Source organism: Mixophyes fleayi, chromosome 2 (genome assembly GCF_038048845.1).
Source record: "Mixophyes fleayi isolate aMixFle1 chromosome 2, aMixFle1.hap1, whole genome shotgun sequence".
NCBI classification, from domain to species: domain Eukaryota; kingdom Metazoa; phylum Chordata; class Amphibia; order Anura; family Limnodynastidae; genus Mixophyes; species Mixophyes fleayi.
The window spans coordinates 155,464,278-155,477,889 of NC_134403.1; the positions used below are offsets into that span (position 1 = coordinate 155,464,278).

At 38.6% G+C, this 13,612-nt stretch overlaps 1 protein-coding gene across 8 annotated transcripts in view; it reads right to left on the reverse strand.

Annotated features, from left to right (window-relative positions):
* The window catches only part of DMD (dystrophin), a 1,967,742-nt gene that overhangs the window by 1,124,531 nt on the left and 829,599 nt on the right, over positions 1-13,612 (reverse strand). For all 8 annotated transcript variants that reach the window (XM_075200299.1, XM_075200300.1, XM_075200296.1 and 5 more), the window contains one exon: positions 7,014-7,194. In XM_075200299.1, coding sequence (XP_075056400.1) covers positions 7,014-7,194 — 181 coding nt within the window. The remainder of the gene's footprint in view (positions 1-7,013; positions 7,195-13,612) is intronic.

A 13,612-nucleotide genomic window follows, 5' to 3' on the forward strand; every position in this document is an offset into this window, starting at 1 on the left:
CCTTAATCTCCATCGTTTTACTGTTCTAAAACCTCTCAATACACAACGTTTCTGCTAAACACCTTATCGCTGTGCTCAATCAGTCTTCCTTGAAGGGCAGTATTCATAACCTGCACTTTCACATCACTGCTTCTCCGTACTCGTGAAAATGCGACATACAATTGTCCATGACCAAACACAGGCTCTGGTAAATAAATACCCACACGGTCAAGAGTTTGAGCCCTCAACTCGTAAATTTAGCCTTTACTACCCCTCCCACGGGGGGAAGGGGGGATGATGAAAGTTAACTGACTTCACTAGTATAATTTTTTTGTCAAATAATGTCAGTATACCAAATTTCAGGTCAATTGGATGAGCCCTTTCTGAGAAAATAGTTTTTTCCACACACACACACACACTAACACACGCCGCTAGGCTTATATATATTAGATAACAAAGTATTGCATCTACAACCATTTTTCAATAATAAGTCCTATTTCACACCAATAGATGTTTTATTTTATTTTATTAATATTTTATTTATACTATTTTATTTATACTTTAAGGATTTAAGGGTGTAAGAAGCTTAATAACCACAATGACTTCCAAGTCTTCTTATGGGGAAATTAATTAACTCATTTTTATAATTTAATAGGTAAATTTGATTATTTAGAACACCACAAAGAGAAGACAAAAGAGAATGATCCTATGGGGCACTCAAATGGACAAAATATTGATATTCTGATAATCGAATTCTGTTAAATACATCTTTATTGTTTCAATTGTTAAAACATACTATTAGCAAAATATAAAAGATGAATAGTGAATCAAAGATGAAATGGAAAATAAAACTGATAAAATAGACAATGTTAATTGTCCAGCCGTGACACTGCTCCAATTAGCTACTGAACATATTCTTATTGTGAACACATTTCATAGAGTTAATTGCAGTAGTTAATTCAGTTGCCTTATTCTCTGGTTTTTAATATTAATCTCCGATCAACCACTTCTATTCATTAAATAATGCAATAGAACTCCTCTCCACACTTATTAAGGAGATAGTACCATTATATTTTATAAATATCAAGATTAAATATATTGTGACGAATCAGCTCTTAGGGGAACTAAACCTCCTATAATTCACTGTGTATTGTCGTGCCTATAGATGAAATGGATGGACTTCATCATCAAACTATATTTAAATAAACCATACTGACTGGGTCTACTATTCACCTCAGGCAGTACAATGTGCCTCTCTTATCCCTTCTTATATAGCAAAATTGAAAGTATATTAGACTCAAAATATCGGAGAGAGCTGCAGGTCATTAATAAATGGCCCCTTAATAAGTGTAATCTGGAATGTAATTATGCACATATCAAGCTCTAAATAGCACAGGGAAACCTTCCTCGCCAATACAGAAAATAACCCCTAACGAGCATTATTAGGATTACTAAGATCCGTCTGTGGCTATTGTCAAAATTATTGCTGATACAGCGCCTTTAGTGCCTTATATGAGTCTCTAATAGCAGTATCAGATAGGAGCATTGTAAGTATTTAACAGAATTTGATTATCAAAATATCAATATTTTGTCCATTTGAGTGCCCCATAGGATCATTCTCTTTTTTCTTCACTTTGTGGTGTTCTAAAGCAATTTAATGATCGGGTGCACCTATCCTTGAGGTATTTATTTAATGCTAACGAAGCTAGATTAACACGTACATCTGTGAGGAAGTGTATGGACTACATCGTGCGGTCCTCTCCCCCTTCTTTGCAAACAAATTTGATTATTTGTAGTACCACTCACATAAGGCTGCACACAGGTATTGGTTAATGATTCATGTTTACTGATGCAAGCACAGTACTTTAAAAAGGGGGAACCACGCCTGAAACGGTGTGCACCTGTTTCTGCTTTCACCAATAAGCATAAAAAACATGAACTCATTATAGTACCAAACGTACTGTATTCACATTCATTGAAAATATTCTAAAATAGCACTCGATTAAAGAATATTTTAATGGAAAAAGTTCAGCTTTGCAGAAGCACATGTCAACATATAAATGTATAAGTTTAAATGCATAGTGCAAATAAAAGACAGCAGAATAAAAAAGATAATTATCAATTAAATAATTATGAAAATGTGGCATTAACTAATTAAATTGAGCCATCACACTTTTGAACAATGTTAAATTGTGGCTTTTGTGTGCAGACTACAAAGTGGAAAGATGACTTGGCAGAGCTTCTGCATATCAATACCTCCTTTCCTATAAAAGCGCCTTTCATTGAGAATTCTGTTTCCTCATTTGAAAGCTAGTTCATCTATAAAGCATTTTAAAATGATTTTTTGTATGTATGAAACATTAATAAGATTATTTTTTCTGCATGGAACCTTCAAGAATAAAATACACAAGATTGAAGTTCAGTTTTGCTTAAAGAAAGTGAATAAACTGGCAAAAAAAGTGAAAAGACCTTATTGAAAAATAACTATCCTGCAAAAAGTATTTTCATAGAATAATAGCCATGCTATTTTATATTAAATTTCATGTAATAGTAGAACTTTGTGTTGTTAGACAAGAGTTGCAGTCTAATCAATAAAGAGCTTACTATGACAAAGCGTAAAAGGCAATCAAAAATATTTAACTCAATTAAATAGTGGGATAATACTGAAGTGCCCTGTGTTGGGGCCAAAGAGCAGGCCATTTGGGTACTAAACCTTTGATTAATCCACCAAGCTTTCATATTGAATTAAATAAGTATTTAGGTTTGTATGATATTATCTTTCATTAAAAACTGGCAATGCAAGTTAGGCTCAAGGACATTTATATGTAAAGGATCATTCATTCTTTGGCTCATGATGTCCACTAACTTTATATAAGACTTATCTCATAGCTGAGAAATAAAATGCATTAAACATGTCTTTGCCGGAATATTATTTAAAAAGACCAAAAACACAGATAAATATTTTTTTTCTAAAATCAAAACCTACAAGCAATAATGTAAAAAGCCTAAGAAGTAAATATAAAACAGGAATACGTTTGTACATAAAGTAGAAGTAATTAGATGTAATTTTAATTTATATTCCTCTATGTAATCAGAGTAGCTCAGAAGATCTCGCTTGAACTAAGAACAGAAAGTGAGCACAACCAACAGCAGTTTCAACAGAATTTAGAGATAATTTTAATATATCACTAAACATCAAAAACTCTAAAAAGCTTTGCTTTACTCTTTGCAATACATTAAATATTTATGGATTTACCATGTTACATTATATTAGTATGTAGTGGGATTGGAAAAAATATGTGTTTTTAATTTCTAGCTTCAAAGGATAGCATTAATAAAGTAGAAGCTTTTTTCAATGTCTGTTTATACTAGCTGTATATACTACTATAACAAAGTATTGCTAAATAATAAAAGCAACAAAGGCAGGTTTAATGGTATCCTCAAAAAGAGTATAAATCATAACAAAAAAGGTCTTGTATGCCCCCTAAAACCCGAAAACTATTATCATTAGTAGATAAATGTCAATCTAATGTAAAAAAAAATATTAAAAAATATTAAATAAAAAAATGTAAAAATAAGTGTCTGTAAAATTGATGACTAATGACAGTACTTTTAGAAGACTATGTAAGGAAAATTTTAAAAAAGTACATTTAAAACAAAAGTAAAGGAGAGAAGGGAGTGGTAATTAGGATCATTTGAAGGCATTTTAAAAAAAACTATATCAGTATGCAGAAATATTATATCATAATAGACATTAAAATATGTATGTATAAATTAAGTGTGTATAGCTTTATTTTCTTAAAATGTGTTTTTATTCAGCAGAAAAATGTGTTTGTTTAAAACCCTCCCCATCAACAACCTTTTCTTTGATATGACATGAAGCGTCTATATGTGCCATAACTGGATCATCCATTAGACAACCTAGCCTTCCGCTTAGGGCACAGTGGGCACAGAGTGCCCTGGATTACCCTAGCCTGCTTTTAGGGTTTATCTTGAGAGGGGAGATGAATGGGGCCCAAACCAGTATTTTTCCTAGGGCCCATAGGGTCCTAATTTAGCTCTGACATTTACATATATATGTAAGTAAATAATGTGCATTACAGTGATTATATACAGCAGTCATAGTCATGAGACAGTAGCCACTGCTAAGCAAGCCAGCAGTCATTATATCACAAAAGAGAATGATGAAAAGCACCAGGGAAGGAAGAAGTGACTGGTTTAAAACACAGTGTTTTCAGCTGATTAAAACACATTTGAAAACATAAAACTGCACAGTTCACTGTATTTCAGTGCAGTATTGGGCTATATTAGTATTGCATATGTAGCAAGTCTTATTTGCTATCTAACCCAGTAGTAATGTACAGAGCCGTAACTAGGGTGGTGCGGGCGGTGCCGTCGCCCCGAGCGCAAGCCAGAGGGGGCGCAGCAGCCGCCCGCTACCTTCCCCTCTGTGGCACAAAGTAAAAAAATAAAATAAAATAAAAAAATATTGGGGCCCCTCCCCCGACTCACGGCAAGCCCGCGACTCATGCAGGGGAAGGGGTGCCACGAGTCGGGGAGGGGGGGGGTCGGTTGCCGCGAGTCGGGGGAGGGGCTAGTGTGGTGGCTGGTTAAACAATGATCACACTGTCTGTCAGACAGTGTGACAGTGTGTATAAAGTTATTTGTCAGGACCCGCCCCCTCCCCTTCCAGGATGCTGTGCTCCGCTCCACCCCCCCTCTGAAAAGAAAGTGAGGAGTGGCCATTGCTGAGCAGAGAGAGTGAGTCCCCTGCATCTACTGCTGACTGCTATGCTGACCATCCAGGAGGGAAGAAAAATAGGTAAGTAAATGTTATATTGTAATTAAAATATATATTTAAAAAAAAAATAGGAAATAGGGTGCTCCATCCAGGAGCAAAAACTGAGGGAGTGTAGTGGGGAAGCAAAAGCTATGGGGGCAGGGGACATGAAAATGTATAATGATTATTTTTTGGTATTGTATTTTTTTGTATTTCGCATTTATGTATTCTCCCCTGTGCCTCTCATCTACCCCACCTGTGCCACCTTCTCCCCAGTCCCTCTCATCTACCCCCTTGTGCCACCTTCTCCCCAGTCCCTCTCATCTACCCCCCTGTCCCACCTTCTCCCCAGTTCCTCTCATCTACTCCTCCCCATGTGCCACCTTCTCCCCAGTCCTTCTCATCTACCCCCCTGTCCCACCTTCTCAGTTCCTCTCATCTACCCCCCTGTGCCACCTTCTCCACAGTCCCTCTCATCTACCCCCCTGTCCCACCTTCTCCCCAGTTCCTCTCATCTACTCCTCCCCATGTGCCACCTTGTCCCCAGGCCCTCTCATCTACTACCCCCTCTGTGCCACCTTGTCCCCAGGCCCTCTCATCTACTACCCCCTCTGTGCCACCTTGTCCCCAGGCCCTCTCATCTACAACCCCCTCTGTGCCACCTTGTCCCCAGGCCCACCTTCTCCCCTGTTCCTCTCATCTACCCCCTTGCACCATCTTCTCCCCTATTCCTCTTACGTGTCATCCTGCAGCCCACTTCCAGCACTGGGTTTATATGTATTTAAAAATCCAAATTTATATAGTGTATGTCGTGTAAAGTACAGGAAATAGAAAATTTGTCATTTTCATATTCATAATCTATGATTTCTATTTTCCTCCACATAGTGTCTATTGCAAAAAATACAGGTGTAGCCAAGGGCTCTTATATTTCTTCCCTATAGTGAGAGAAATTTGTATAGGTTACACCTGTATTTTTGAGGCTACCAACTACACAGCAATAGAAAATAATTCATTCAGTAAAGTGCTAGCCACACCCCCACATTAGGTTGGCCACACCCACTTGGCAAATGTCACTCCCACTTAGATGGGGGGCACCGGTGCCCTGTCTCGCCCAGGGCACTAAAATGTCTAGTTACGGCACTGGTAATGTATTTAGAATGAATGTTATGCCGCAAAGCACCTAGGCCACATAATAAATGCAGCTAGTCGTGGACATAAAATTAGTTGAATAGAAAGGATGGACCCTGGGATTTAATAAGAATTTTTTTTGTATAAATGATTTTAAAGGATTTTCCCAAAATTGGTAATGGAGGGAAGGTCCATTAGTTTGATAGAAGACCTGATAGAGCAGATCAAGGGATTTTGTTTGTATGCAAAATATGACCCGAAGAGTTTCTGTATTTATCTGATTAAAAAACCAGAAATGTATGCATTATCTGTTAGATTGACATGAAGCAAGCAATAGTACCAAAATAAATGCCAATGTGGTTTTATCAATCACATATATTGCTTAAATATACAGTTGGAGCTAAAAGATAAAGTGATCAGACAGACATTATAACAGGAGAGACTTTGGATTGTCAAAACATTGGGGAACTTTCTGGCTTGGCTGTGCTTAGCTTAAATAACTTTATTATAATACCTTTTTATTTCCAATAAATATTAAATAGTGTTATGCTAAAGGGTCTGCCTTGTCTTTTTAGTATAAGTAATCCCTGACTTCTGCCCACCGGAATATTAAAGAATGGATCCTAAATGACTAGCATCATTCACGAAATTGAGCCAGGACCACAAACTCGGAATTATAAAAGGAAGGAAATATTAATGGCATTTTAACCTAACAAAAAATGTCTAATAGAGGGGACCGTGTGTGCTAGACATATATCTATATCTGGATATATTTTCAGGCCACCAAATACATTACCCCGCATGACATAACACCACGCCCCAGGTGACATTGGACCTGACAAGTGCATAGGTCAGAGGTAATTTTCAAATATTTAAATTACATTTGTATAGCTAATTTTGCTGTGCTCAATAAAACTTTAGGGATTATTAAATGTATGTATACAAATAAACATAACTTTACATTTACATTGTTGGTTTGGTAAGCCACAAACCACTATGTAGGTCATTCGATTAAATGTGTTATTAAGAATCTTCTAGCACAACTTATTTTTTTTATTATTTCTTAACAAGTACAACATTTTTTAATAATTATGGTGTATGGCATATGTTTGCTGCTATCACTTACTGTTCTGAAGCTGTTTTTCTCTAGATTGCAAGTTGGAAAGAACTTGATTATAGTGGTTGAGAAAAGCTGCTACATCTGCATCCAGAAACATTGGCCTCTGTTCCTTTTCCTTCAGTTGTTGTCCCTGAACTTGCAAGGATCCAATGTCAGGCTTCAGAGCTAACAGACGGGCAACTTCATCCTGTTTTCCAATTGATAGAAAATGATTAAACTGTTCTAAAACAGATATTAATTATTGTCTGACAACAGTGTATCTCTAACACAAGATTGTTTCACATATATCTATAAATTTATCCATGTACAATTTGCTTCTTTTCATAATATGCAGTCATAAAACAACATGCCAAAAAATGTGCAAATCTCTGCAACCTCAGCAAACTTCATTATAGCGTACCAAATATTCTAACCTACTGACATAAACTTCTCTTCAAATGTATTTTTTGCTGTTCAATAATATAGCAAGTGATCATATGATTTTCAATTTCAATCTAACCAAAAGTCTTAGCAAACCATGTCCCATTGTGCGGAATGGTTCATATATTAGTACTGCAGAGAGGGCATTTTCACTAGGCTCACAGAAATGGTCAATTATATTATCATAAGTAACATTGGTCACTCATATCTGTTCAAAATATGACATGCATTAAATTCCACCTCTCTTGTGAAACCGAATCCAATGAACAATTGCATATAGAGCATATAAATACAAAGAACTTATATACAGATTAGAGATTTACAGCATTCACTACAAAACTGGAATATCATTTGTTTGACTTGTATAAGAAGTCTCACCTAAATTGAATAGAAGCTTATTCAGGTAGGTTGCCCGCACTCTTCTGCATGTCATAGACAAACATACCTGAGTAAGCGATAACTAGATGCTATATAAGTGCCAAAGGTCAGATTAATGGCAATGCTCTTCACTGCAAACTAAGACCCAGTGCTTCAGTGATGGACTTTGTGAAACTTAAAATTAAATGAAGATGCATTATACAAACATAGATACATTATGTGTTTCTATTTGAAAGCAATTATTGATAGAGAAGTTCTTGGGCTTTATGCTTAAGTGAATTACAATCAATACTTGACCATTAAGGAGGGCCGGCTACTCAGTGAAGGAAGAGAATAATATTTGGGGTAAGGGAGTAAAGGATAACAACATTCTGCCCTCCAATTCAAGGCCCAAATTTATGAGCTATCCATAAACTGTACTCAAGGTTCATAGTTGGGGAAACTCACATGCTCAACATGAGGATCTAAAGAGTTCTCCTTGACCAGGGGTAGGCTAGGCTGAGGGGCAAGGTGGCATCTGCCTCCCAGGCTGGTCCTATTGTGGGCTACCTTGGACTAGGTCAGTGGGCCACCTGTATTTTTTTTCTTTTAAAATGTGGCTGCTAATAGGCTGCTGAGTTGAATCTTGTTCCCCGGACTAAAATTTGCCAGCCCTTCCCTGCCCTTGAGAATAAACAATCAAGGTGTATTCTTATTGCTAAATTATAGAGATTGAATACATATTTGCATGTAAAAAAGTTGAAAACCAGATATACTTGTTGTGAACCAGCAACTTCAGGAGAGAACCTGATCATGCTGAGGGGCTGGCTGGTAAATAGTTTTGGGTTTCTGGAGGTCTGTATTACAGACCGATCAGAAAAGATGTACTAAACATCATCATGGCCAAATCAAATAGTGAGATTGCTCCAATTAGTTGGTAATGAATGGCAGGTTGTTAACTGTAGTTAAACAATGTAGAAAATTGCACCTATGAACCATGACATTTTACAGTCAGTAGTCTACATTAACAATTTAACACCCACACAGGAAGAGGATGACTTCCAGTAGAGTGAGTGTCAGCTATCTTATTTGAGCTCAGATACTCTTGCTGCACTGGCATTCTGTGGTTGTGTCTTGCCAGTAAAATTTTCACAATCTACTGTCTTGTAAGATAAATCAACACTGAAGGCTGGAGGCCACTGATACCTAATGTAAAGTATCTGCATAGAACTTGATAGTAATGTATATTATGCAATGAATGCAAAATACAAAAGGCATTTCTGGTCAAGGGAATAGAGTTGGTCTGAAACTGTGATCAGCTCTACAGCCAGGTTGTTTGCCAGCAACTTCAGGAGAGAACCTGATCATGCTGAGGGGCTGGCTGGTAAATAGTTAGTTGCTGTAAAGAAGTTCCCATATAAATCATGCACAAGTTGGTATGCAAGCCTAAGAGATGTACTGATGTACTGTAATAGATGAGCAGTTGTGAAAGTTCAAACCTAAGGCCTGGTATACAGACAACAGATAAGCAATAGTTAAAATCACAAACTATTCTCTTGTTTATTGGTAGCGGATACACAATGGTGAAAGTTGCAAGCTGGAATCTTTTCTCACAGGAGCATTTAATGGTGGTCTGAGATATAGCTAAGGTCTGTCACACAAGCAGAGAACAAATAATGGTCAGCATACAAACTATGGTCTGTTATAGCCAAGGTCTGATATGCAGGTGATGGGAAAATGATGGTCTGAGGTATAGCCAAGGTCTGAAATAAAGGCAGTGGACAAATGGTGGCCAGAGGTACCACCAAGGTCAGGTACACAGGAATCACACAATCAGGCATGCTGGATGCTGGTCAGATGAGTCAATAATCTGGCAACTGCATGTTTGCATTTGCAGATCTTTAGATTTCCAGTTATGTGCCTGGCATCTGTAATGACATCACCGCCCATTCAAGAAACTACCTCTGCATTCCGTTACCAACCTCTGATCAATGCAGACCATGCAAATCACTATCCCTATCTCACCTGTTCATTCCCAGTCCCGGTATGGATGCTAGCAGAGCATATGTATGTGAGTTAAACCTTTTAGTTTTTTTCTAGAAAGTATTTCTGATCACATAAGCAGTGTTATGCAACTGGACACTGAAAGTAGTCACTAATGCCTGTGACAACAATCTTAATATCTGCTTCCTGTTACAATGAATTGAGATTGCACATAAGATGATGACAGAGTGGAAGGAGAAGCCAGATACAATGGGAGACCGTAAGCCACAGTTACGAACAGGGCCCTCTTAAGAACATCTTGGGCTCCCGGGCACAGCAGTGCACCCGGGGCCCCTATATATACTAAAAAAAATAAAAATGATTATATATATATGGGCCCTGCAGCCCAGGGGGACCCGTCAGAGGCAGCAAAAAAAAAAAACTGAAAAAAAAAGAAGACAATACTTACCTTGCGGTCAGCTGGCGATCCGGCTCCCTCCATGGTCTCCTCCTCCGTCGCGCTCCGCAATGGATGTCGGGCGGGCGTGATGACGTCACGCCCGACATGCACTGCGAGCGCCACGGAGGAGAAATCCACGGGGAGGGGAGGGGGAAAGGGGCTATGAATCTTACCTGCATTAAGCTGCTCCTCTCTGCTCTGTCTCCTCCCCTCCGCTCACTGATTGTCAGGCGTGACATCATCATCGCGGCCCCACAGTGTCTGTGAGTGGAGGGGAGGAGACAGAGCAGAGAGGAGGGGCTTAATGCAGGTAAGATAAAGAAAGACGTGGGGAGGGGAGGGAAGCGCCAACTTTAACAGGGTACCCACGGCGGAGGGCGCCGATTTTTAAAGGGGGGGGGCGCCAATTCTTAAAGGGGGCGGGAGGGGGGGCCCCGATTTTCACAGTGTGCCTAGGGCGCCAAGGACCCTAGCACCGGCGCTGCATATAGTGTATATGTAAAATGTTCAGTTGTAGTTAAAAGCTGTTTTATTAAAAAAAACATTTTGTGAACTGGGCAACGCTAATGCTGTGATGCACAAGTGATTTAAAATGTTCAGGTACAGTTAAACAGAAAAGGTGAAGAGAAAAACCCAAATGAGATTTATTTTGTTTGCTGAAATCCCAAGTGCCTGGTGTCTGTAAATCTAGATACTCATGAGTTCAGTATTGTGGAGAAACCTGTTCAAAGGAATGTTAAATTTGCAAAGAGTAAAGTAATTGCTGCTAATAGAGGTTACTGTGACATATGCTAGTTATTGTAGTATCACTCCTGCTGGTTAAATTTAACTACTGTCTAAGATAAAAGTTACCCGTGCATATTGTTTTTAGTCAAGATAAAACATGAGCAAGAAACAGAGATTGCAAAAAAGCTGAAATTGCACACATTCTCAATGTAGAGAGATACAAAACTAGGTCTGGAGTCTGCAGGGTTGAAATAAAGCAAAATTGTTGCATGAGAGTAATATAAAGTTTGTGGATCATCTCAATGCTATGGAGTATAATCCTGTACAGTGTGCTAAGTTGAAGAATGAGGTTTCAAAGAATGACATTGAAAGAACAAAGTGAAATAAGCCTATAAAGAATATTAGTTATTGCAAAAAAAATGTAGGACTGTGTCTGCCTTGGTTGGACTATGTCACTTTGAGAGAGTTTGATGATAGTTGGAATAAGTTCTGTTTGATAGAATGTTGTGATATTTGGAGCAAAAGCAAATGGTCAGGAAAGAAATGTGCTGTATGATCAAAAGACAAAGTGCAGGAAGAAACTAATGAAAAGAAAATGAACTATCTTCCATAAAAATGTCATATGGACAAGACAGAGAGATTGAAAAACAGAACTTAAAAGAGTGTCTGGAAGAAAGAGAGTATAAAATTAAGGCTATTAAACAGAGCATTCTGAAAAACAAAAAAGAAAAAGAGACATACTTGTTAGGGGACAGGCATACAACTAGCATTTGTGGCTAAGAGTCTTGAAGAATATTAAGGTTTGAAAGAGACTGCAGTAAAAGGAGAGTAGAAAAAAGTATTCTGAGGGTAGCAGAGAGAGGACCAAAAACCTTTAGTTGTTTAGCAAAAAATTAAAATAGTAAGAGAATGCATAAAGGAACATCAGAGGAATATAGATCACATGGGGAGTAGTGCCGATCAAACTCTGATGTTAAAAGAAAGAATATCTTTAATTGAATCCTTGAAAGTGAGGCTAGTGGAGTGTGAATTAGATAAAGCTCATATGACCGTAAAACGGAAAATGTGCACAAAATGTTTTAAATTTAAGCAAGACTCTTAAACAGCACTTTGAGATGAAAAGAAACATCTTAATAGTGTAAAAAGAAAAAGTGGTCCTCGGACTTTTAATATCAGATTTTCCAAGGTGACAAAGGTTGGCAGTACATGGGTGGAAGATCATCCTCACTGCTTGTATTAATCTTACTACATATTCATTCATAGCCAACTATTACAAAGTAATGTTCCAAGCACAAAAAGTATTTTAAGCATACTAACAGCTTGTCAGGTTGATCTTGAAGAAAATCCAGACTAAACTTAGGGTGCACCACTTTGTACAAGTTTCTTAGACTTCATAAATGTGCTTTGGATGTAGACTAGCTTTTAGTACAGTGGAAATCAATTTTGCTTTATGAAGTCTCAGTTCAATAGCCAGGCCATCAGTCTCAAGATTTCTGGGTTTGGATGATATATTTGACCCTGATGAAGGAGGTCTGGTTGTAATGGGAGGTTCCATGGTTGCTACTCTGCTAAGTGTAATACATGTCTAAACCACACTTCTAATTGTGATCAGCTTTACTTTATCCCATTTAATATTTTTCAGGAACTGAGGAATCATGGGTAATGGGGGGAAATACATATCCCAATCTGAACTGACACACTGCTTAGAGGGGATCCACCACCCTGCCTTATTGTCTGTGTACTTGGCAAATAAACTTTTACCTTGACAGAATCCCCACCTTTCTGTGATCACCTGATTGTTCAACGGTTACTTACCTGGATGCAATTTATGGCGACTGAGGAAATCTGCCCCAATGTTGCTTATCTCAGCTAAGTATACTGCTGACAACTTCTCCAAGTTGTTCTCTGCCCTTGATAGCAAAGGCTGAACTTCTCTCCTTATAGCCTGGCACTTTGTGCCTCCTTGACGGTTTATGCAAGTCAAAACTCGTTGTCAGAGAAAATTGTGGCATAATGGTCCACTTCTGTACACAGGTGTAGATCACTGCCCTCATTACTCTGATATTTGAAGGCAAAGTAGCTGTGTCTTTCGACCACTGACATTAAATGAGATTCCCACAGAGTGCACCATAGCCGGATTAAGGGGGGGGGGGCACAGGGCCCCCTCTCTCCGAGGGCCCCCCGCCGCCATGCGCATAACTTCTACTGATTTTTTATTTTTTTTTACACTTTTCTTTTTAGCAGCGGCGGCGGAGGAAGGGGGGGGGTTCGGGGCTCCCTTCGTTGGTGGGGGGAGCCGGGTAGTAAAAAAAAAAAAAAAGATACACTACTCACCTCACCGCGGCGCTGGCGTCCCTCCTCCTCCCTCCTCTCTGCACTGTTGATACTGAATGACAGGCGTGATGTCATCAAGTCACGCCTGTCATTCAGTAAAGGAGCAACGCGGAGAGGACCAGGAAAGAAAAAAGAAGACAGAAGAGAGGAGAAGAAAGAAGCTAACAGAAAGGTAAGTAAGAGGCACAGTATGGAGGTAAAATGAAAGAAGAGAGGCACAGTATGGAGGTAAAAGGAAAGAAGAGAGGCACAGTATGGAGGTAAAAGGAAAGAAGAGAGGCACAGTATGGAGGTAAAAGGAAAGAAGAGAGGCACAGTATGGAGG